A 25,137-nucleotide genomic window follows, 5' to 3' on the forward strand; every position below is an offset into this window, starting at 1 on the left:
CGAACCAACCACCTTTGGTCCTGGGTCGGCTGCTTGCAAGGCAAACACCGCTGTGCTATCTTTTTTAGGGGGGGGGTCACACCTGGTGATGCTCAGGGGTTACTCTTGACTATGCACTCAGAAATCGCCCCTGACTTGGGGGACTATATGGAATGCCAGGGGTCCTAGGTTAGTGCGCTCAAGGCAGATGCCTTACCGCTTGCACCACCGCTCTGCCCCCCCACCCCCCACTGTGCTATCTTTCCGGCCAACAACATTTATTTCTGTGAAAAATTAAAAATCTATGAAGCTGCAATAGTCTCTTGAGTCCCACAGTCACCGACAGGAGCTGGAAGGAGCCTGTTTGTCTCTGGGTGGGTTCAGGCTTGGCTCCAGTGTTTCCCACCCAACCGGACAAGCCAATGCCTATCCCTGGAAGTCCATCCTGGTCCAGGCACGTCTCTACACCCCAGACTCCCACCAAGGAAGGTGAGACCCGCACATGAGGGAGCCAAGCAAAGGCCAAGGAGCTGCAGGTGCCCAAGTCCCACCCACCCTTCTCACCAAAATGTCAGATACAAGATGTATGATTGGCTTTGTGATTAAGTACTGTGAGCCCTGGTATCTGTGAGTCCCATGAGAAAGTCCTATATACCTTTGTGCCAGCTGAGTCCCTGTGAGAAAAGTCCTGTGTGCCCTCATGTCTAAGACCCAATGATCAAAGTCCTGTGCACCCGTTGTGCCCCTGAGGACACAGACTTAAGCCCCCAAAAGAGGTTCAGAACATGTTCCACCACTTTAAGAAGCAGACACTGTTTTATTTTTGGCTTTTTGGGTCACACCTGGTGGTGCTCAAAAATCAATCCCAGCAGGCTCAGGGGACCCTATGGAATGAGGGGATCAAACTTGGGTCAGCTTTGTGCAAGGCAAACACTTTCCCCGCTGTGCTATTGTTATGGGCCCTGAGAGAACACTTTTATTGGCAGAAATGCTGGGAGATTATGCCTGCTGCTTCCTTTCTTTTGCACATTTGTCCCAGCAATGTCTTACACTGACAAGGCACATCTGGCCTCTGAACATTCTTCAGTAAACACCAGTCACAAGAATAGCTTTGCCGACACACATGCAGACAGACAGATGAGCGGCTCTAGAATAACGAGGAGAAAGCACTAGCCTGGTCACCTTGACTCCTCACTGTCCTGACACACCATCCTCAGCTGCACTCAGTCCCCTTGTCCCCCTCATCCCCCTCGCTGTCGTCGGCATAATAGAAGATATCCTGGAAGTGGAAGGTTGGCTTGGGCACTGCAGGACTCTGGATTTCGGCGCCTCTTTTCTCCATCACCTTCTCCAGCTTTTCCTTCAGCAGAGGGAGAGTGACTTTGTAAAGATGGTCTATGATTTCTGTGGAGAAACAGCAATGACCCTCAGAAACCAGGTGTTACTCCATCACTCCAAGAAGCCCTCCACATAGTGTGGGCCCATCTCCAAGGATGAGACCCAGGCCAATGGTCTGCGGGATTTCTGGGCAACCAATGCAAGAGTTCAGAGTCAGCTGGACCTACGGGTGTACTCCAAGCCTGTGGCCTGTGGAGAGGGTCCCGCTGATTCTGCTGAGTTGAGTTTGGAGATGACTCTGGGAGCCAGGGGGCTGTTCAGTGCCAGCCCTGGCAAACCCACAAGCTCCAAAGCCAACAGAATTCACGGATTCAGGGGGGAGGATTCAAGAGGGAAGGGCTCACAGGGGGCAGATTCATTGGGGGGGGAGACTCGGGGTAGTATTCAGGGAAGACTGACGAGGGAGGGTTCACAAGGATGATTTATAGGTGGAGGATTCACTGGGGGCGGGGGGTGGAGGGATGGAAGCCCCACCACAGTAGCTGCCACTTAAGTCCCAAAAACACTGACCTGGAAAAGTTTTCTTCTGCCAAAAGGGAACACAGGTGGCCTTTAGCTTGTAGAATTTGGTCTGAACGTAGGACGGAGGGACATCACTTGAGGGGAGAAAAGGGGAGCGCCAGATGAAAGGGGTGTGGAGCTCTCCACATTAGGGAGCAAGGACACTTGGGAAGGTGGGGTCTGAGATGCAGGGGCCTGAACATACATGTACATCCCCAATAGGGTGCATGAGAAGCCACCAGTCTATTAGAAGCATGCCCGAGCACGCACACACACGTACACAGAAGAGTGCCAGACATTCTGCAACAATGAGGGGATTGCAGTTCTTCCCCTCACTTTAGAGGTGGGAAAGTGAGGCCTAAATCTCCAAATCTGACAGTGAAATCAGGCATTTCAATGGTTAGCACTACAGTGGGACTGGCAGAGGAATGGGGGAGGGGCTTCTAAAGCCCAATTTCAGGGCTGAGGAGAAAGTCCAGCATAGATGGAACTTGCTTGAGACCATGCTCAAGCTCCAGCATGGCATCAAGGGCCTTGAATAGCACCAGAGCAGTGCTGGTGCACCCCCAAAACCCTAATATGGACCAAGGCCAAAGATTTTTTTTAATGTTTTTAAAATTCAAACATTTTTTTTGTTTTTCGCCACACCTGGTGACTCTCAGGGTTTACTCCTGACTATGCACTCAGAAATCGCTCCTGGCTTAGGGGGACTATATAGGACACAGGGGATGGAACTGTGGCCCGTCCTAAGCTAGTGCGTGCAAGGCAGACACTTGCGCCACCGCTGTCCCTAAACTTTTTTTTTTTTTTTTTTTTTTTTTGGTTTTTGGGTCACACCTGGCAGTGCTCAGGGGTTATTCCTGGCTCCAGGCTCAGAAATTGCTCCTGGCAGGCACAGGGGACCATATGGGGCGCCGGGATTCGAACCGATGACCTCCTGCATGAAAGGCAAACGCCTTACCTCCATGCTATCTCTCCGGCCCCAATCCCTAAACTTTTTAATTAAAAAAAAAAAATCCCACACCCAGCAGTGCTTAGCAGTTACTCCTGGCTCTGTATTCAGGAATCACTCCTGACAGGCTGGGGTCCATATGGGATGTTGGGGATCAGGTCCAGGTAGGCTGGGTGCAGGGCAAGAGCCTTTCCTACTGCATTATTGGACTAGCCTGAAAAGTCCTATTTCCAGATCTGCCCCATACAAAGCAAGAGCCCTCCTGTCATAGTGCCATCATGGAGGAACCTCATTGTATTCTGCCAAGTGTTTTGGGTTTTTTTTTGGCCACACCCGGTAATGCTCAGGGTTTATTCAGGAATCACTACTGACAGGCTCAGGGACCATATTGGAAGCAGAGTATTGAACCTGGATTGTTTACATACAAGGCCAGTACCCTCCCCACAGTACTATCACTTCAGCCCCAAAGTGATAAATTTTAACTACCATTTACACAGAAATTCACATGCCGCGTGGATTCCAGCTCTGCTCTGTAAAATCCACACAGCAGCCCTTTATTAAGACTTTACTGGTCGGGGCCAGAGTGATATCACAGCGGTAGGGCATTTGCCTTGCACACAATCGAATCAGGTTCAATCCCCAGCATACCTGCCAGGTGCAATTTCTGAGTGCAGAGCCAGGAGTAACCCCTGAGTACCACCAGGTATGGCCCCCCCCCAAAAAAAAACAAAAAAAAACAAGAGACTTACTGGGAACAAACAGATAGACAAGAGGGCACTTGTACTGGATATGACCAACCTGGATTTGATCCCTGCCACCCCATATAGTTCCTTCAGCCCTGCCAGAGGTGACCCCCCAAGACCACCTGCAGAACAAGGTGAAAGCCCCGAGTCCCACAGGGGGTGCCTCCCTACTGCGTCCCATAAACTAGACTGCTGAGTGAGGTTAACAGTGAACAAGGTCTTACCCAATGGCACTAGCCAGGTCTTCCCAATCGATCTCATTAGCATCTTCCACATTGACCTTGTACAACCTATGAGAATAAATGAAGGTTTTTTGGGGGGGAGGGGGTTCCTGCAAGGCAATCCTGGGGGAGACAGGGAACATGCAGTGCTGGGAATGAATCCTGAGTCTCTCATACTGAATATGCATCAAACAACAACCCTGGGAGCCACCGCTCTATCCCTGAATGTGGACTTTTCTCTTATTGGGGCAGGGGTCCTCCTGCCACACTCAGCTGTATTTGTGGTACCAGGCCTGAACTGGAGTGGCTGTAACAGGCCCACAACCTGCCCCTGCTTGATCTCTCCAGCTCCATAAAAGTCAAGGGAACATCAGGGTCATTTTCATGGACCGTGGGGTATGGCAAAGAGTAGGAAGACATCAGCACTGTGACACTCTAAACTACTTTCTCTGCAGGAAGCACCACACTTCTGCAGACAGGCAGCTTCTGTGTGTGTTTCCAGCAATGGACAAAAGGTCAAGGGCTGGTTTAGGAATGCAACATCCAAAGATCCAGGACAAGGACATCCATTCTAGGGCTAGGGCTTATGGGAATAATTCCCTCCATATCTCTCTCCCTCCCCCCTCCCCCCCCTCCCTCTCTTTCCCTCCCTCCTATTTTTTCTTTTCTTCTTCCTCTCCCTATCCTCCCAACCCCAGGCTTACTCCCGGCAGTGCTAGGGAAAGCCTATGGGGTGCTGGGAATTGAACCTGGGTTGGCCATGTGCAAGGCAGGTGTCCTGCCCACTGAGTCACAGCTCTCTCCTCCCTTACCTCTCAATAAGGTTGACCTTGGCCTGCAGTGCGTTGGCCCCTTGGTACACTCGCTGCCCATTCGTCATCCTCTTGGTGAGGATTTCCATCCTGTAGGAATAGACAAGAGTCAATGCTGCTCACCTCAGTCTCCCTCAGCCAGAGCTACTCTCTCTCTCTCTCCTGCAGCTCATCCCGAATTTCCCACCCTTGAGAGCAGCTGCCGTCACTGACATTGAAGGGCCCAAGAGATAGCAGCATAGTAGGGAGGGGGCTTGTCCTGCACATGTCTAACTCAGGAGCCATCTCCAGTGCCCCCCATGGTTCACGAGCCCTGCCAGCCATCAGCCCTGAGTACCACTGGATATGGACCCCAAAACATGTAAATAAAATAAAACAAAGATTAAAAAGTACTGGTTGTGCTAGAGAGATAAGACAGTATAAGATGTCATCAGTTAATAAGTATAAGCCATCACAGTATAGTGGGTGAGTCAACTGTCTTGCATGTGGCTGACCTGAGTTGTACTCCCATAAGGAGTTTGACTCCATACCCTGCCTGGAGAGAGCCCTGAGCACAGAGTCCTGAGCACCGCTGAGTGTGCCCCCCTAAAAAATCCCCACAAATGAACAAAATACTTCATAAAGGAACGTGAGGAACAGAGGCTCCTCCTCAAGGATTTGCATGTTGGGTCCTAGACCACTGACACCAAGCTACAGTGCTGCCTTCAGTCCTGCTCTCCTGGGCCAGCTTGTCTTTAAGTGAACATGCTCACACAATCTCATCGTGCCTGTATGACCTCGCTGTGTCTGCACAGCCTCACAAGGCCAGCATGACCAGCTGGTCTACATTGTGTAGTCAATCTGATATAATCTGGGATTGGGAGGGGTGGTTTTTCAGGCTGGCTTTGGAGTTCTTATTTATTCTGAGATTTGCTACTTGAGTCATCTTCAAAGTTTTGGGGGGAGGGAAGAGATGGGAGCAGGGACTCAAACGTGGCTCCTTAAAAGCAGTGCTCAGATCCTGAGGCCATCTCTCTGGCAGCTGTTGTTTTGGTCTTATGTATTGGGACCACACCGGCAGTGCTCAGGGATCACTTCAAGTGGGGCTCAGGGGATAAGGGTGCTGAAAATCAAACCCAAGTCAGCCACATAAGGGGCAAATGCCCAACCTGCTGTACTATCACCATGACCTCTTTAAAAATAGGGGCCAGGGGCTGGAGAGATAGCCCAGCAGTAGGGCATTTGCCTTGCATATGGCCGAGACAGGACGAACCTGGGTTTGATTCCCGGCAACTCATATGGTCTCCTTAGCCTGCCGGAGCGATTTCTGAGTCCAGAACCAGGATTAACCCTTGAGCGCTGGCAGGTGTGGCCCACAAAACAAAATAAATAAATAAATAAGAACAGGGGCCAGAGCGATAGAACAGAGAGAGGGTAAGGTGCTTGCCTTGCACACAGCTGACCTGGGTTAAATTCTAGGAATCCTACAGGGTTCCCTGAGTCTGCCAGGAATAATTCCTGAATGCAAAGCCAGAAGTAACCCCTGAGCATTGCCAAGTGTGGCTTCAAAAAAACAAGAGAAAAAAAAAAGTCCCCATAATGTAATCAATATATGTCCCCAAACACTGTAACAAAAGAACAAAAGACTCAAAAGAGTTGTTTTGCACACAGTCAACCCTTGTCTGATCCCAGGCCCCTCAGATAGTCCCCGGGGAACTGCCAGGTGTAGATCCAACATTTACCCACTCACCCCCACCACCAGCACTGTAAAAAAAAAAAGTTCCAGTTTTTATGAGCAGTGGAATGAGGGAGAAGTTGAGCATGCAGTGAAGTCTGCCTGGAAGGGAGTGGAGAACCAGAGAGCACCCTCAGACTGCTTTCCCTGGGGCCCCTCCTCTAGCCTTAGGACTTTGCATCCCTCTAGCAGCAGCAAATAGCCACCTCAACCAGGTGGTTTAGGAGCCCGTAGACTTACCACTTACTTTTGCACTGCATCCAATTCCTGGTCTGCACTCGCGCCTCCACTTCCACCCACGGGATGCCCTTGTACAGCTTCTCCCGCACGATGGACAGGCGGCGCTCAGGGTGCTCCTGGAGTTCAGAGTCTACCTCCCTCAGCTCTTCGGGAGACATTTTCCTCAGGATAGATTCTTCCACGGCTTTGATGAGCTTCTGAGTTTCCTCTTTACTCCAAGTACCGTGGTTTCTTTCTAGAGACACAAGGACAGAGACATGAGAGATGCTTCTCCACCCACTTCTGGACCCAGCCCATGGGCCAAACGCTGCCATGGAACACAGTGGAAACTCGGCAATGAAAGGCAATGGCTCTTCTGAAGCACTCGCACTATCTGCAGATGCTTTGCTCAAATGTTCAGAACACAAATCACAGAGAATGACCTTGAGGGCTGAGGGTGCAGCTCAGGGGCATGACACCTGCCTTGCCTACATGAGGCCCCAGGTTAGACTTCCAGCACCATTAATATTCAGTAGAGTGGCCCTAGGGGAAGGCATGAACTCTGGGAGAGCAGAACGAGGCACTGTGGAGAAATATGCACTGGTATGGTAAGGTGGCATGGGAGTGGGGCGCTGAGGACCACAGATAATGAGTCTAGTGAAGAAAGGCTGGTGGCTTGCACACAGAACAGGCACTGGCCTTGCACACAGCCATCCCAGATTTGATCTCCCAGTACCAGATATGGTCTCCCAAGACCCTGCCAGGAAAGAGCCCTGAACATCATTAGGTGTGACCCAATCCACCTTCTTCTCCCCAAAAACTGAGTGTAAAAATTTTTTTTCTGTGTTTTGCTTTTGGACGACACCCAACAGACATCAGGGCTTACTCCTGTCTCTGTGCTCAGGGGACTCTACAGGGTGATGGGGATGGAATATCTTCCATGAAAACCACTGCTCAGACTTCTGGGCCATGTATCCCATCTTATGGAGACCCAGAGCAGACAGGACTCTCAGGAGAAGGTCTTGCCAGAAGCGGGGCACAGGCCCCATGCTGCACTCACCACTGCTGATCTGGGAGTACTTGAGGGCAACTGAGAGACTACTGCGTGCCACCATCTCGCCAATCTTCTTCCAGTCATTCCCGTGCAGAGAGTGGTAGGCCTTCAACTTCCTCTCCTCGCCTGGGCTGTACCTATGAGGGGCCAGCAGGCAGTGAGCCATGAGCACCCAGCTGCAAGTTTGTGAGTAGAGCAGGGAGGGTGCCAAGAAACTGGCTTTTGGTTTTTGGGCCACACCCGGCGATGCTCTGGGGTTACTCCTGGCTGTCTGCTCAGAAATAGCTCCTGGCAGGCACGGGGGACCATATGGGACACCGGGATTCGAACCACCCACCACCTTTGGTCCTGGATCGGCTGCTTGCAAGGCAAATGCCGCTGTGCTATCTCTCCAGGCCCCCAGCCTTTCTTTTAAATTAAGTCTTTAACTGAATCACCATGAGATGTACAGATACAAAGCTGTTCATGATTGACTTAATCCTCCCTCCCTCCCTCTCCCTCTCCCTCTCTCTCCCCTCTCCCTCCTTCCCTCTCTCCTCTGTCTCTCTCTGTCTCTGTCTCTGTCTCTCTCTCAATTAGCTTTAAAGACACAACCTGAACTTTCACACATTCCCCATTACCATCTATTTGTGTCTCACCGACAGTTGTGAGTGTGGCTGCAGGGGTGCAGCTGCCCTCCCTCTCCAAGCGCCAGGTCTAGACACTCACCTGCCTTTGTAATTATTGACGTCAAACATCTTCTTGGCTCGGTAGTAGACAAGTTTCCAAGGCCGGGCAATGTCTTTCCCTAAAATCAGGGGGAAGACAGCGAGAGAAGCACAGAGCAGGGTAAGAAGCACCAGCACAGTATCCTCAGAGTCCAGAGCAACCCCTTCCAACAGCTTGGAAGGTCCTTGGAGGATAGCTGGACAGAGGCTACCACAGGCTCATTGGATGTCATCGTGGCCCATTTCCTCACAGAGCCAGTGCTCAAAGCACCTAGTATAGCAAGCAATTCCAAATTCTGCTCTGCTGGATTAGTGGGAAAGACCCTTATGAGCTGAGTAACTTGCGCCATGATCTCAGTCATGATGCAAGGGTTCTGGGCCTGGGGCCAGAGGGATAGCATAGCAGGAGGGCATTTGCCTTGCATGCTGCCGATCCACGACAGAAGGTGGTTTGAATCCTGCCATCCCATATGGTTCCCTGAGTCTGTCAGGAACAATTTCTAAGTGCAGAGCTAGGAGTAACCCTTGAGCTTCACCGGGTGTGACTCAAAAAACAAAGAAATCAAAAAACCAAAACCAAAATCAACCATCCAAACAAACAGCAAAAAAAACAAAAGCAAGGTTTCTGGGCCTGAGAGAGAGAACAGCAAACTGGGTGCCTGCCTTGCACACAGTGGGCCCAGGTTCATTTCCTGCCACCCACATGGTTCTCTGAGCTGCCAGGAGTAAGCCCTGAGCACTGCTGGGTGTGGCCCAAATCCCCTCCATCTAAAGCCAAATATATGTGCAAAGCCCACACAAGCACAAAACAGGCCAGAGGAGGGAGCCCAACCAGCACCATCACTAGCAGGAAAGAGGAAGAGGAGGTTTGCCCATAAAACCTGCAAACACTTTAGTGAGCAGACAACACATTTCAAACTCCTTAAATGCGGGTAGGTGCTCGGAGCCCCAGGAGTTTGGGCAACGTTCTGTTCCGGTCTGCACCATCGTGTGGTGCGTCCTGGCGCTTATCTAAGGATGGGGGCGTGGGGATATGTGGTCTGGACAGATCTCACCAATGGGCATTCAGGAGAAGACGTGCCAGGGCCAGGAAGAAGAGGGCATGCCAGGGCCAGGAAAAAAGTACCAATGTGCATGCAAAAAGGATGGGCATTGTCAGGGTGGGACTAAATCCACCAACATGTCCCCAGAAGGGCAGGGGTTGAACTGGCCACTAAGCACCGAAGGAGATGGGCGTGGGCAGAGCAGAGCTGCATAAACCAAATAGGCACCCAGAAGGGGCGGGGCATAGCCAGGGCAGGGCTGAAAGTATCAGTCTGTGCCCAGAAGGGTGAGGAATCACCTATGTGCATCCGGAAGGAGTATTTCCTTTTCAGTTTGGTAATCATTGACTTTTCCTGGGGATACCGGTCTGTGTACAGCAGCTTTTCCGCGCTCTCGATGCCTGTCAGCGCCAGGAACTCATGCACATTTTGCTCCAGCTGCTTATTTTCCTTGGCGGAGAACTTGCCAAATTTGATAGTGACACCTGGGACAGACAGGTCGGGTGCAAGGAGAAAAACAACAGTATGTCTGTAAGTTTGTCAGTGAAGGACAAGACCCTGCTCTGGGCATCTATCCACATTTAACAATCCTGCATAGCGACCCCAAGCTGAACTGACCCCCACTGGGCACCTCCTTCAGCGCTGTCGAAGGTACCACTTTTCTCTTAAAGCATCCCCATCACCGAAGTCCAAGGAGGCCTTTTCTGTGGCAACCCTGCCCGCCTCGCTTTCAGGGCAACAGTTTTCTGCATTAAAAGTTGCACCTTGGGGTGGGAGAGATAGCATGGAGCTAAGGCATTTGCCTTTCATGCACAAGGTCAGTGGTTCGAATCCGGCATCCCATATGGTCCCCTGAGCCTGCCAGGAGTGATTTCTGAGCACAGAGCCAGGAGTAACCCCTGAGCACAGCCGGGTGTGACCCCCCCCCCAAAAAAAATTGCACCTTGGGGCTGGATAATAAGTGAGGCAAGTGTGATCCCCAGCACCCACTATGGTCCTCCAAGGACTGTCAGAAGTAATTCCTGGGTGCAGAGCCAGGAGTAAGCCCCAAGTACCGCTGGGTTTGGTCCCAACCCAAAACAAACCAATATATATATATATTTAAAAAATATATAAAAATATATAAAAACCAAAATATATATATATTTAAAGGCACATTTGTGGGGGCTGGAGTGATAGCACAGCAGCAGGGCATTTGCCTTGCAAGCGGTCGACTGGTTCGATTCCCAGCATCCCACATGGTCCATGGAGCCTGCCAGGAGTGATTTCTGAGCATAGAGCCAGGAGTAACCTCTGAGCACCACTGGGTGTGGCCCCAAAACCAAATAAATATATAAATAAAAATAAAGGCACATATGCCCCATTACTGATGCTTTTACAATCAAATGGCAAGGTGTTAACTGGCAGGCATGGGCAGGGATACCCACCAGGACCCTCAGGGCACCAGGCCTCTAGCCTGTACACTCTGTCCTTTCAAAGCTCTCTTAGCTGCACTGTGCTGACTGCATTAGGCACCTCATTTTTCTCTCTCTTTTATTTCACTGTCTGTGGGGATGCCAGGAACCAAACCCAGGTCTCACAAATGCATGTTCTTTACCTCTGAGTCATATCCCTGGCCCTTATTTAGCTACATTTTAGGTAAAAATTTCAACCTACACTGTAACAAGGAAAACGTGATTACCCTACAGATCCTGCACTATGAGTTGAGGGGGTTTTGTTGGTCTTTTGGGGGGGCCACACTTGATGGTGTTCAGGGGTCACTCCCAGTGGGGCTCTGAGGAACAGAGGTGGGACTGAGGATTGAGCCCAGATCAGTCATATGTATGCCAGGTAAGCGCCTCATAGTACTCTCTCTCCTTCTGCCACTGGGCATTTTCTTGGTAGGGAGAGGGATCAAACCCTACTCTCCTGATTCCTAATTCAATCAGCTTTCTGGGACGTTCCTAGAACAGTGAAATGCAGGGTGACCCTGGTTGGAGTCTGGCTCACCTGCACGTAGGTCACTGTCCTGGAAAAGGCTACACTTCTGGGGAAGTCACTACTCTCCTAGATCCTGCTTTCACTTCATACCTGGCTTGTTTTCATCCAGCCACCCTCCGGTCCTCCTAGGGCAGCTGTCTGGGGGTCTTGGCACCCCCCAGGAAAGTACCTGCTGCCTGTTCAAGCAAGAAGCCAGGGGGTAGCGGTTGGCGGTGGAAGCTTCACCTTGGGCTTTGAACTCCTTAAAGCGCCCCAGATCGTCGCGGTACATCCGCTTAATCGTGGTGTCCGCCCGGTCCCTGATGTTGGGGATGAATTCCTGCAGCTGCCTCACAGCCGAGCCCAGGTCCACGTCCGAGTCACCCAAGTCTTGGGAATGTTCTGCGAGGTACCTGCTCTTGTTGCCGCCAGCTACGCCTGTGGATCTTTCTCTCTCGGGCTCAAGCTGTGACCTGGGGCTGGGAGGACACAGGGACGGTCACCATTAGATCCTGAGGACCCAAATGAGCCCTGGCACCCTGCCAGTGGATCTCACGCAGGCTAGAGGGCATTCGAGCTAAAAGACCCGTTTGTGGGGCCAGAAGTGGTAGCACAATGGGGAGGGTGTTTTCCTTGCACATGGCCAACCGGGTTCAATTCGTAGCAATCCATTGGGTTCCTGGAGCCTGCCAAGGGTGATTCCTGAGCGTAGGGACAGGAATAAGCTCTGGGCACTGCCAGGTGTGCCCCAAAGCATACAAAAAAAGAGGTCCTGTTGGGATCTTAATTATGTGTCCTTTACACTACACATGGCAGCGCTCAAGGCTCACTCCTGACTCTGCTCAGGAAACCCTCTGGGGTTTAGGGGATCGAACATGAGTTTGCTGTGTGCAAGGCAAGAGTCTTCCTGCTGTACTGTAACTTTGGCCCCACTTAGATCTCGATCAGAGTACACCCCTGAAGCTGCACAGGAAGTGAATGTGACACCTTAACCCTTATTTCCACCAGGGTTTCCACACATTATTTTAGATTTTGTTTTGTTTTGTTTGGCCACACCCGGTGACGCTCAGAGGTTACTCCTGGCTTGAGGGACTATATGGGATGCTGAGGGATCAAACTGTGGTAAGGCGTCTCCACGCCACTACTGCGGCCCCTATTTTAGATTTTTTCACTATTATTTTCAGGGAGTTGGGTCAGAAAGATAGGGTAGCAGGAAGGGCACTTGTCTTGCACACAGATGACCCAGGTTCAATCCCAAGCATCCCATATGGTGTCCCTGTCAAGAGGGATCCCAGAGTGCAGAGCCAGGAGGAACCCCTGAGGCTTGCTGGGTATGGTCACACAACAAAACAAACAAAAAGGCCTTTCAGAAGCCATAGTGTAACCAGAAAAGAACACATCTGTCTCTCATCAGGGTTCTGGAAATACCTCTGAATATAGGACTCAATAGGGTCACAGGAGTGTCCCCACAACCACACCAATACCAATGAAGAAGGACCTCCCATAGACCAGCTACTAAAATAACCAAACTTCTTTTTTTTTTTTTGGTTTTTGGGTTACACCTGGCAGCGCTCAGGGATTACTCCTGGCTCTACACTCAGAAATCACTCCTGGCAGGCTCGGGGGACCAAATGGGATGCTGGGACTCGAACCACCGTCCTTCTGCATGCAAGGCAAACGCCTTATATCCATGCTATCTCTCCAGCCCCAACCAAACTTCTTTTAAGTGAACTAATTCACTAGCTCACTGAGGAAAATAGGACCAAGATGAATTAGTTGAAAAGATCCTGTATTTTTTAGACAAGAAGCTTACTTACATCATAATGCCCAGGACCTTCTTTAAATTTATGAGTGAAAACTCTAATTGAAGTGGGTTTGTTTGTTTTTGGCCACAGGTGTCTAAGCCCCACTTCAGTTCATCCCAGGGAGGCGAGAGAGGAGGAAGAAGAGAGGAAAAAAGGAGGGAAAGAGGAAGTGAAGAAGGGAATGAGGAGTGAGAAAGGAGGAAGGGAGGAGAAAGAGAAAAGGAGGAAAGAGGGAATGAGGGGTGAGAAAGAGGCAGGAGGAAAAGAAGGGAAAGAATAAGGAGGGAGGGGCTGGAGAGATAGCACAGTGGTAGGGTGTTTGCCTTGTACATGACCAATCATGGATGAACTTGGGTTTGATTCTCGGCATCCCATATGTCCCCTGAGCCTGCCAGGAGTGATGATTTCTGAATGCAAGTTTTTGTGTGTGGCCCAAAAACAAACGAAAAAAAACAGGAAAGAATAAGGAGGGAAGGAGGGAAAGGGAAGGGAGTGAAGGAAGAAGAAAGGAGAAAGAGGAAGAAAGAAAGGGAGAAAAAGGAGGAAGGGAAGGAGGAAAGGGAGTGTGGAAAGAAGGTGGTAACAAAGAAAAAAGGAAGGAAAGGAGGGAGAAAGAAAGGAGTTAGGGAAGAAGGAAAGAGGGAGGAGGAAGAGGCCCTGGCTTTACTGGGTATTGTGTCCTGGCCTCTGTCCCTGGGACCCCCTGAGATCCTCTAGTCCCTGGGCTCCCAGCTGCTGAGGCACAGACTCTGGTGGGCTAGAATCCTCTCCTGGTTACCTGGATGGCTCTTCTTCTAGCCTGGACCCAGTGCTTTCCTCCACCCCCACTGTTCTGCTGCCTCCCTCAGACTCTGAGGGCGGGTCCTGGGTACTGGGGCTCAGCTGGGATGCAGGTCCCCCCACATCCTCTCCAGCAGCCTGTGACTTCCTTTTCTTTTTCTTCTTCTTCTTCTTTTTCTTCCAGCGGCCAAACTCAGTGCTGCCCTCTGTGGCTGCCTCCACAGAGGCTACTGGCTCAGTCTCCAGGCACCTGCTTCCCAAAACCTGGGGGTTCGGGGTATCGAGAGTCTGGGCCTTTTTTTTCTTCACTTTCTTTCTGTCCTGCCGTTCTGGTGGAGTTTTGGACACGCAGGATTCTCTCAGCTGCTGGGGGGTGGGGGTGCTCAGGCTCTCCCACATCACACTGCAAGATGCATGGGGGGGTGTACACGGTGGGCTGTCCTGAACTCTGTCATTTTCCTGGGGTACACTCCAGGGGCTCTCCAGCACCATATCACGAGGCCGTTTCTTTTTTTTCTTCTTGGCCAGATGATGCGGTTTCTCGGGCTCCTTCTGAGCGGCTGCAGTGGGGGACTCCCAGGCTAGGGGCCCCGAGGAGGCCTGGCGGGTCTTGCTCACGTCCACATAGATGACATCAGTGTTCTTCCGGAAATTCTTGGGCACGTTCTCAATGTTTTCTCTGTCCACCAGGACGTACATAACTCCTGTTTCCGCGTCCACCCCAAAGGCACTTTTCCTTTTCTTTTTGCGGGGAGCCCCAGACTCGGGGTTGAGTTCTGATTCTGGGAGTGGGGATGAGTGAGGCGGGGACTCCCTCTTCCTCTTCTTTTTCTTCTTCTTCTTCCTAACATCCCAGGACTGTTCCCCTGGCACAATGGGGTGTCTGGAGACACCCTGGGAGAGTGGCTCCCCCGTGGAATCCTGCTGCTTCTTCTTTTGTTTCTTTTTCTTCTTCTTGTCAAACACAGCCCTGAGTCCTTCTAGGCTGCTCGATTCACCTTCCATCTTCTTCCTTGAGGGATATAAAAAACAATGGTTTACCTGGGGAGGCATTTTATCACTATCACCATCACCAACACCATCATTGCCAGGTCTCATACCTGCCAGGCAAGAACATCAGCCTCAGGAGAAAGAAAAACTGCAAAGGAAAAGGGAATTGTCTGACAAGCAGGCCGCACACCAGTCTGAGTCACCAAAGTGCCACAATTCACTCTGGTCTTCTCACAACAAAGGGATAAATAGCAAGTCAAGCCAGGCCCACCAGAGCTTCCTGAGTTTCTCCCACCTCAGCTGCACAGCCCCTTTTCTGGCTTCCCAAAGAGGCCTGGTTCCTTTCCTGGCTTAGGGATATGAGCCTGGTATTTTCTCAGTTCCCTCCTCCTTCCAACCTTCAGTCCTCAGCTTAGATAACATTACTTTCCTTTCCTTATTTTTTTTTTTTGGGGGGGGAGGGAATGGTTAGGGTTGGAGTTAGGGTTAGGGTTGGGCCATACCCTTTAGCACTCAGGGGTTACTCTTAGCTTTATGCTCAGAAATCATTTCTGGCAGGCTTGGGGGGCTATATGGGATGCTGGGTTGTCCACATGCAAAGCAAATAAATGCCTTACCTCCTATGCTATCATTCTGGCCCCATCCTTTTCTTTCTTTTTGTTTTTGGGCCATCCACAGGTGCGCTCAGGTCTGATTTTTGGTTTAATACTCAGGGATCACTCCTGGAGAGGCCCAAGGGACCCTCCCCCTCTTGGGGTATAAGAAATTGAACCTGGGTTGGTCCCATGCAAGGTAAGCACCATACCCACTGTACCATCTCTCTAGTCCCGGATGTTATTTCTTCCAAATGGTTTTTCTGACATTGGCCTGAGCATGTTCCCCAAATGAAAACACTAGAAATGGGGAACTCATCACAGCAGTGCTTGAGGATCACGAGGCAAGCCTGGGAGGGAGCCAGTACTGACTCCCACATGTACACAGCATGATTGTGACCAAAGTATGAAATTTTAGTCAACTCCACAGTCATGGGCACCTCTGAACACCGAAAACAGGTGTGCTAACCCCAAGGCTGAGGTGGCTGAGTTACTACAATAACGACAGGCGAGGGAACTGGGCTGTGTTGCAAGTCAGCCCAAGGCTTCATCCTCCATCCCTCCATCAGTCAACCTCATCAGGGGCTGACTTGGAACAGGCTGGAGTTGGTGGGCGTAGGCTTGTCCTCCCAAATGCAAATGAGCAGTGTTGGAAACAACTTAGAAGGTTCAAGAGTGCCCACAGACTCATGTCCAAAAGACACAAAAATGCCACACACCCAACTGAATGGTTCTATTCTGTCCTGGGTGTGATAAAGCAGGTGACAGGTAGTATCTGCTGTGAGAGAGAGAGAGAGAGAGAGAGAGAGAGAGAGAGAGAGAGAGAGAGAGAGAGAGAGAGAGAGAGAGAGAGAGAGAGAGGAGAGTGGAGAGAGGAGAGAGGAGAGGAGAGGGAGAGAGAGAGAGAGAGAGAAAAAGAGAGAGAGAGAGAGAGAGAGAGAGAGAGAGAGAGAGAGAGAGAGAGAGAGAGAGAGAAGCTCATCCCGCCTTCTTAGAGCAAGGTAGTGGTCATGTACTCCCTCCTGCACTCTCTCCCTTCAAGCTTCTTTTCTTTTCCAACAAGCTTCAATCTTCTTTTCTTTTTGGGTTTTGGGCTAGACCCATCAGAGTTCAGGGCTTATTCCTGACTCTGCAATCAGAAATCACTCCTGGCAGTGTTTGGGGATGACATGGGATGCTGGGGATGGAACCCGGGTCGGCCATTGCAAGGAATATGACGCCCTCCCCTCAGTGCTATCAGTGCTTCATCTTGTCTTTTCTAACTTAAATAAAAAAAATCGGGACGAAGAGATAGCATGGAGGTAAGGCGTTTGCCTTTCATGCAGAAGGTCATCAGTTCGAATCCCGGCGTCTCATATGGTCCCCCGTGCCTGCCAGGAGCAATTTCTGAGCATGGAGCCAGGAATAACCCCTGAGCACTGCCGGGTGTGACCCAAAAACCACATAAAAAATAAAAAATAAAAATAAATAAATCAAGATCCAGAGAGAGACAGCGAGTGAGTAAGGAGATAAGATGCTTGTCTTGCATGTAGGCTGGCCCAGGTTTGATCACAGCACTGAACCCTGCCAGGAGTGACTTTTGAGCACAAAGCCAGGGGTCAGTCCAGATGTGACCCCAAAAGTAAAAATAAAACAAAATGATATACAGACACCTCTTGAGGAAACCTGTCATTTTCCTTACAAAAAGGCATGCATTTTACAGGCATCCAGACCCTGAGAGATTTGCTCCTCTCCCCTTGGGCTGGGCCTGGGTTCCTATTTCACCCACCGGAAACCTCAGAACCCCAGCTCGGCTTCCTGATTTCCTGCCAGGATCCCTTCTTACTGAATGAAAGGTTGTGCGTTCTCCAATCCCCAGAGGGAAAGAGGGAAACCCATGCTCCCTATCCAGAGGATAAGAGACCGCTGGTCTGGATAGCAATTATTCCTCAAGAAATAATCCACACCTGTCTCGAGTACAGGTGTGGGTGGGGTGGGGAGTAGATAGATCTGGGAAATTGGTGGTGGGAATCCTGCACTGGTGAAGGGGGGTGTTCTTTACATGACTGTAATCATACAACTACAATTATATTTGTAATCACGGTGTTTAAATAAAGATAATTTATTAAAAAAAAAAAGAAGATTTAGCAGGCCAGAAAAACTCACACTGCAAGCTGTTCGCTCACTCACAAGCCAGTTACTCCACCACGTGGAACCCCAAGCCTAGATGGCAGTTCCAGACTAGCATTTATTGAGATTAAAAACAAAACAAAACAAAAAAGCCCTACTCCCCAAGGGGAGGAGAAAAAAAGCCAGATGAAAAGGCAATGGGGGAAAAGCAAAGCAAAGAAAACCAACCTTGGGGCCGGGAAGGTGGCGCTACAGGTTAGGTGTCTGCCTTGCAAGCGGATGGACCGCGGTTCGATCCCCCGGTGTCCCATATGGTCCTCCCAAGCCAGGGGTGATTTCTGAGCACATAGCCAGGAGTAACCCCTGAGCGTCAAACGGGTGTGGCCCAAAAACCAAAAAAAAAAAAAAAAAAAAAAAAAAAAAAAAAAAAAAAAAAAAAAAAAAAAAAAGGGGCCGGGAAGGTGGCGCTAGAGGTAAGGTGTCTGCCTTACAAGCGCTAGCCAAGGAACGGACCGCGGTTCGATCCCCCGGCGTCCCATATGGTCCCCCCAAGCCAGGGGCGATTTCTGAGCACATAGCCAGGAGTAACCCCTGAGCGTCAAACGGGTGTGGCCCAAAAACCAAAAAAAAAAAAAAAAAAAAAAAAAAAAAAAAAAAAAAAAAAAAAAAAAAAAGAAAACCAACCTTGTTAAGAACGCAGGAGGCCTACTTCAAACGAAACCCATTGAGATACATATGAGGACTACACCAAAGGCCTCTTATCTAGACACCTTCTGAACTGAAAACTGTCAAAAAAGTGCTTCAGCCCAGAGGGGACCATCCTAACCTCGTCCCCTTTCACCGAGTCTGGGCAAGAACTTTTAGGGATCGGTCCATCCTGACACCTTTCAGGCCTTGAAGGCCCAGCCATGCTGACAGTACTGGGAGCCCAGGTTCCCGCCTCCTATCCCTTTCCATTCTGCCCTGGGGGGGCCGTAGCAATTGCTCCTCTGCTCCCAAAGAATCCCCTGGGGTCCCCTCGAATCACATCGGGGCCCAAGACACTCTCCAGGCCTGGCACCCTAACTTGGGGGACCCATCAGAGAGTAGGGCTGACTTTGGGGTGTGAGTCCCAGGCTGGAGCAGACAATAAACGCCAACTCCAGTCACCCCGAGAATCCCGGAGCGCGAACTGGGACCCCGAGCCTCCAGGACGAGCCGCCTCCACTCACCCTTCTAAGTGCGCACGCGGAAGTCTGCCGCGAGGCGGAAGTTGTCCGGGCAATTTCCGGTCCGCCCGCGCGTTGCCACAGCAACAAGGATGCCGCCCTGATAACTTCCGGTCCGCCCGCGCGTTACCGTAGCAACGAGGAGGGCGGCTGGCGCATGCGCAGAGCCGTGCCACCGTTGTCTACAGCCGTTCTGCTGAGCCATGACTGACCCACTCTGCCCACATTGTAGGGACCGACTTCCAAGTCGTTCTGCAGGATCCATGCCCCTAAAGCCAGCGGGGAATGAATGAATGAAGGAATGAATGAATGGCTTAGCACCAGGGCAATTTTCTATCCCCAGATCACTGTTTTGTTGTTTGTTGTCCTTAAAATAAACTCCAGGGGCTGGAGAGATATCATGGAGATAAGGCATTGGCCTTGCATGCAGAAGGACGGTGGTTCGAATCCCGGCATCCCATATGGTCCCCCGAGCCTGCCAGGAGCGATTTCTGAGCGCAGAGACAGGAGGAATCCCTGAGCGCTGCAGGGTGTGACCCAAAAACAAAATTAAATAAAATAATCTCCAAGGGCTGGAGTGGTGGCGCAAGCGGTAGGGCATTTGCCTTGCACATGCTAACCCAGGATGGACCACGGTTCGATCCTCCGGCGTCCCATAGGATCCCCTAAGCCAGGAGCGATTTCTGAGCGCATATCCAGAGAGTAACCCCTGAGTGTCCGCCGGGTGTGGACCAAAAAGGAAAAAAGGGGGCTGGAGAGATAGCATGGAGGCAAGGTGTTTGCCTTGCCTGCCAGGAGCGATTTCTGAGTGTAGAGTCAGGAGGAACCCCTGAGCGCTGCCGAGTGTGACCCCCCCCAAAAAAAGGAAATAAAACCAACAACTCCAAAAATAACTCTTACAGATGCCCTATGATTATGAACAGTGATTGGCACTGCCCCTTCACCTTGGAAATGTCCCGGGTTCGATTCCCGGCATCCCATAGGTTCCCCCGAGCCTACCAGGCGTGATTTCTGAAAGCAGAGCTGGGAGTAACTCTGAGCACCGCCTTGCATGCGGCCTATCCGAGTTCTATTGCAGGCATCCCATAGAGTCCCCTCAACCTCCAAAGCTACCAGGAGTGATTTCTGAGCGCAGAGCCAGGGGTAATCCCTGAGTGCCTCCCGGTGTGACCCAAAAACCAAAGATAAAAATCAATCAAGACCAGAGACAGAGGTTTTTTTCTGATTCTGATTTTTTTCTGATTACTAACTAACCTGCAATTGTAACGGCATTCCCCCACTACATTGGGACTATTGTCACCTGCTGTAGATAACTGCTTATCTATCTGCATATCTGTTTTAGGAGGAAGTGCTCCCGGCTTTAAAAGACTTGAAAGAACTGATCTGGACCTTAGAATTAAAGTCTAGGATCCCTTGCAGTAGCCTGTTAATAAAACTCGTTGAAATTCTTTTTTTTTTTGGGGGGGGGGCACACTCGGCGGCGGCACTCAGGGTTTACTCCTGGCTCTGAGCTCAGAAATCGTCCTGGCAAGCTCAGGGGACCATATGGGGTATTGGGAATTGAACCGGAGTCTGTCCTGGATTAGCTGCGTACAAAGCAAATGCCCTGCCTCTGTGTTATCTCTCTGGTCCCCCTCCTTGAAATTCTTAAATTTTGTCTAGGACTCTGTGCGTCTCCATAATAGTTCCAGTTTATTTTTATTTTATATTTTTTGGTTTTGGGGCTACACCCTGCGGTGCTCTGGGGGTTACTTCCCTGTCCAAGCTCACAGTCCTGCAGGGGAGGAGAACTGAGGAGTGGGTGTGGAGGGTAAAAGTGTGGTGCGGGAGATCGAACTCAGGCCTCCCCACATGCAGAGCCTAGAGCCATGTCCCCAATCTGGTCCCCAAGTATCCAGGCACAGTTCAGGCTAACACAAGGGTGAGGTGCCTCCTGGGGAACCGCTAGAAATCACAAGATTCTGTAAAGCCTGCAAGGAAAACAACACAGGCTGTTAGGACAGGGTATGGAGATTGTGGCTGCTCCGTTGGACGAGGGGGGAGCCATTTAGGGGGCGACCTGGAGGCCAGATTCAGGTTGTAAAGGGCAGGCGCAGCCAAGCTGGAAAACGGGTCCCTAGCACCGAGTTTAAACCTAGGCCCCGCCCACCCGCGCCTGGCGCCGATCTGGGCTGCGCAGTAGCGGCGAGAGCCCGGATGTAAGAAATTGGGGCGTCCAGGTCCTTAGCTGACCTTGGAGGGCTCCCTAGGGGGCGGTCTGGCCTCCAAGTCCCCAACTTGAGGATGTCCAGCGGCCCGACGCCGGGGGAGGGAGCCAAGGACAGAAACTGCACAGGCCTGCCAGTGACATCTCCCTTTTGTGGCTGCTGAGAGTTATCTGGTGGGGATGGGTTGGGTGGGGACAGCTACACAGATCCGAAGAGAAGATCAGAGTGGGGGGCAATCCCCGAAAACACTCCAAGAGCCCCCGCAGGGGAAAGGGTGTCTCTTTTTTTGTTTTTGTTTTTGGGCCACACCCGGCAGTGCTCAGGGATTACTCCTGGCTCTCTGCTCAGAAATAGCTCCTGGCAGGCACAGGGGACCATATGGGACACCGGGATTCGAACCAACCACCTTTGATCCTGGATTGGCTATTTGCAAGGCAAACGCCGCTGTGCTATCTCTCCGGGCCCAGGGTGTCTATTTCTAAAAAGAATGAATAAGGGGGGGAGGGGGCGGAGATATAGCATGGAAGTAAGGCGTTTGCCTCTCATGCAGAAGGTCAGTGGTTCGAATCCCGGCGTCCCATATGGTCCCCTGAGCCTGCCAGGAGCGATTTTTGAGCGTAGAGCCAGGAGTAACCCCTGAGCATTGCCGGGTGTGACCCAAAAACTAAAAAAAAAAAAAAGAATGAATAAGGGGCCGGAGAGGTAGCATGGAGATAAGGCGTTTGCCTTGCATACAAAAGGTCGGTGGTTCAAATCCTGGCATCCCATGAGGTCCCCGGAGCCTGCCAGGGGCGATTTCTGAGCATAGAGCCAGGAGTAACCCCTGAACGCTGCCGGGTGTGACGCAAAAACCAATATATATAAAGAATGAATAAAAATAAAAATAAAACTATGCAAAGGTGACATCGATGAGGTAGGTGTCTTTGATGGGTCATTTTTACAAAACTTTCTAAAGTTTTGTTACTGAAATGATAGTCAAGCCTAGTATTTAAGATTTAAGATTTTCCTAGACAGGCCACCATCTGCATGTTCCACTTGAGAAGGGAGGTATTATTATTTTTTTTTTTTTAGAGTAAATCATTTTATAAAAATTTATTTAGGGCCCGGAGAGATAGCACAGCGGCGTTTGCCTTGCAAGCAGCCGATCCAGGACCAAAGGTGGTTGGTTCAAATCCCGGTGTCCCATATGGTCCCTTGTGCCTGCCAGGAGCTATTTCTGAGTAGAGAGCCAGGAGTAACCCCTGAGCACCGCTGGTGTGACCCAAAAAAAAATTTATTTAAAGAAGGGAGTTATTATTATTATCCAATTCTGCCAAAGAGGCGATTATTGATGACCGTATTTCACCTTTATTATGAATTGATTATATAGGTCCTGATAATTTAGGGCGTATACTAATTTGGTCCCTGATAATTTAGAAATGTCTATCATTGAACTTAAGTTTAGGTTTCATTTGTTAAGTTTTTCACAAATATTTGTAAAATATTTACAAATAAAACTTGTTGAAACAAACAAACAAAAATAATAAAAAGAATGAATGGGGGGCCGGAGAGATAGCATGGAGGTAAGGCGTTTGCCTTTCATGCAGAAGGTCATCGGTTCAAATCCCGGCGTCCCATATGGTCCCCCGTGCCTGCCAGGAGCAATTTCTGAGCATGGAGCCAGGAGTAACCCCTGAGCACTGCCGGGTGTGACCCAAAAACCAAAAAAAAAAAAAAAAAAAAAGAATGAATGGGGGCCGGGAAGGTGGCGCTAGAGGTAAGGTGTCTGCCTTGCAAGCGCTAGCGTAGGACCGACCGGACCGCGGTTCGATCCCCCGGCGTCCCACATGGTCCCTCCAAGCCAGGGGCGATTTCTGAGCGCATAGCCAGGAGTAACCCCTGAGCGTCAAACGGGTGTGGCCCAAAAACCAAAAAAAAAAAAAAAAGAATGAATGAGTGGCTCTGCACCCAGCACCTGGGAAGCAGGCAGCAAGCACAGTTTGATCCAGAACCAGGAGCACTACGGGGCCTGAGCATTGAATTGAATGGTCAGCACCGGGATTGGCTGCGGATAGCTGGTAGTGGGCCCCACAGCAGCGAGAAAACCGGGGCGGAGCCTTTTGGGGGCCCCACTGGAACCGCTTTCAGTAGGGAAAGGGCAGGCATAGCGAGACAGGAAAACGGGTCCCTAGCACCGAGTTTAACTCTAGGCCCCGCCCACCTGCGCCAGGTGCTGATTTGGGCTGCGCAGTGGCGGCGAGAGCCCGGATGTAAGAAATTGGGGTTCCCAGGTCCCTTGCTGGCCTTGGGGGAGGGCTCCATAGGGGGCGGTCTGGACTAACTGGCCTCCAGGTCCCCAACTTTGGGTTGGTCCTAATTTTGTCTTCTTTTTTTTTCTGACCATTTCACAATGCGGGTCTGGAAGCAAATGTTGATGCAGGAAATAATCCACACAATAAAAAGGTTAAGAGAGATAGCATGGAGGTAAGGCGTTTGCCTTGCATGCAGAAGGTCAGTGATTCGAATCCCAGCATCCCATATGGTCCCCTGAGCCTGCCAGGAGCGTAGAGCCAGGAGTAAGTCCTGAGCACTGCCGGGTGTGACCCCAAAACAAAGCAAAGCAAAGCAAAGCAAAACAAAACAAAACAAAACAAAACAAAACAAGAACAGGTTCAGGAAATCCAGCACTCAAGAAGAAATTCAACCACATAAGCTTTCTGTTCCTAAGAATGAATACAGCTTAGTGGAGGAAGACTGAAGAATGAGCGCCTGCGTTCCTCAGAGCCTTGCTTTTATTGTCAAAAACCAGGCCACACCTAGGGTGGGAGAAGAATACCTAGTAGGGAATAATCCAATAATCCCAATACCAGATCACACCCTAGAGTGGAGTGTGAATATTGATTAGGGTAGGATTAGTAATCCAACATCTCCCTCTAATTGACTTTATAGAAAAACAAAATAATTCACATCCCATGAGTCTAAGATTAGGGCAGATGCCTCTAAAGATAAAGATAAAGGTTGGCAACATTTTGCATATGCGCAACAAAAGTTGGAAAAATATAAAGAAAAAAATTTGGCTTTATTTGGTTTTGGGGGGCTCAGCTTTCTGGGTGTTTTGTATATTCTGGATATCAGCCCTTTATATGATATGTTGAGTGAAAAGATTTTTTCCCAGTCAGTTAACTGTCTTCTTGTGTTATGTAGGGTTTCTTTTGCCATGCAGAAGCTTTTTAGTTTGATGTAGTCCTATTTGTTTATGTTTGACACTAAAGTTCTTGCCATTGGTGCTCCATCCTCGAAGACCTTTTTGATATATAGGTCTTTGAGTGTTCTACCTATTTTATTCTCTATAAATTTTATAGGTTCGTGTCTAATTTTGAGGTCTTTGATCCATTTTGAGTTGATTTTTGTATAAGGAGTGAGGTATGGGTTAATTTTGAATTTCTTACATGTCGTTTTCCAGTTGTACCAACACTATTTGTTGAAAAGACTTTCTTTGTTCCATTTCAAGTTCTTGGCTCTTTTGTCAAATATTAATTGACTGTATATCTGGGGGTTTATGTCTGGAAATTCTGTTCTAACCCACTGGTCTGAGGCTCTGTCCTTGTACCAGTACCATGCTGTTTTGATCACTATGGCTTTATAGTGTAGTTTCAGGTTAGGTAGTGAGATGCCACCCAGCTTCTTGTTTTTTTTTTTTTTTTTTAGTATTGTTTGGCTATCCTGGGTCTTTTGGGGTTCCAGATGAAATTTATGATTGATTGTTCTAATTCTTTAAAGAATGATGTCTGAATTTGGATTGGGATTGCATTTAATCTATATAGTAGTTTTGGTAGGATAGTCATTTTGACTATGTTGATTCTACCTACCCATGAGCAGGGGATGTTCTTCCATTTTCTTAGATCCTCTTCAATTTCTTTCTGGAGTATTTTGAAGTTTCCCTGGTATAGGTCCTTCACTTCCCTTGTAAGGTTGATTCCTAGGTACCTTATATATTTTGATACTATTTTAAATGGAGTTGTATTTTTGATCTCTCTCTCCTCAACTTCATTATTTGTGTAGAAAAATGCTACTATCTTTTGTGTATTGACTTTGTAGCCAGCCACTTTGCTGTATGGGTTAATTGTTTCTAGGATTTTTACTGTGGACTTTTTAGGGTTTTCG

General features: G+C 49.8%; 1 protein-coding gene across 1 annotated transcript; it reads right to left on the minus strand.

Moving 5' to 3' along the window:
* Positions 1-1,008: 1,008 nt before the first annotated feature.
* On the minus strand, positions 1,009-23,295 carry TTF1 (transcription termination factor 1). Its single transcript, XM_049772818.1, has 15 exons — positions 23,195-23,295; positions 23,030-23,114; positions 20,937-21,192; positions 20,558-20,561; positions 18,791-18,937; positions 13,886-14,899; positions 11,549-11,781; positions 9,643-9,828; positions 8,302-8,380; positions 7,600-7,730; positions 6,561-6,795; positions 4,607-4,696; positions 3,798-3,863; positions 1,888-1,973; positions 1,009-1,383 (listed from the first exon to the last, which is right to left on the minus strand). The coding sequence occupies exons 1-15, from the start codon at positions 23,293-23,295 to the stop codon at positions 1,193-1,195; spliced, it is 2,904 nt and encodes a 967-aa protein (XP_049628775.1). The 3' UTR covers positions 1,009-1,192.
* Positions 23,296-25,137: the final 1,842 nt, after the last annotated feature.

Source organism: Suncus etruscus, chromosome 5, assembly GCF_024139225.1.
Source record: "Suncus etruscus isolate mSunEtr1 chromosome 5, mSunEtr1.pri.cur, whole genome shotgun sequence".
Lineage (NCBI taxonomy): Eukaryota > Metazoa > Chordata > Mammalia > Eulipotyphla > Soricidae > Suncus > Suncus etruscus.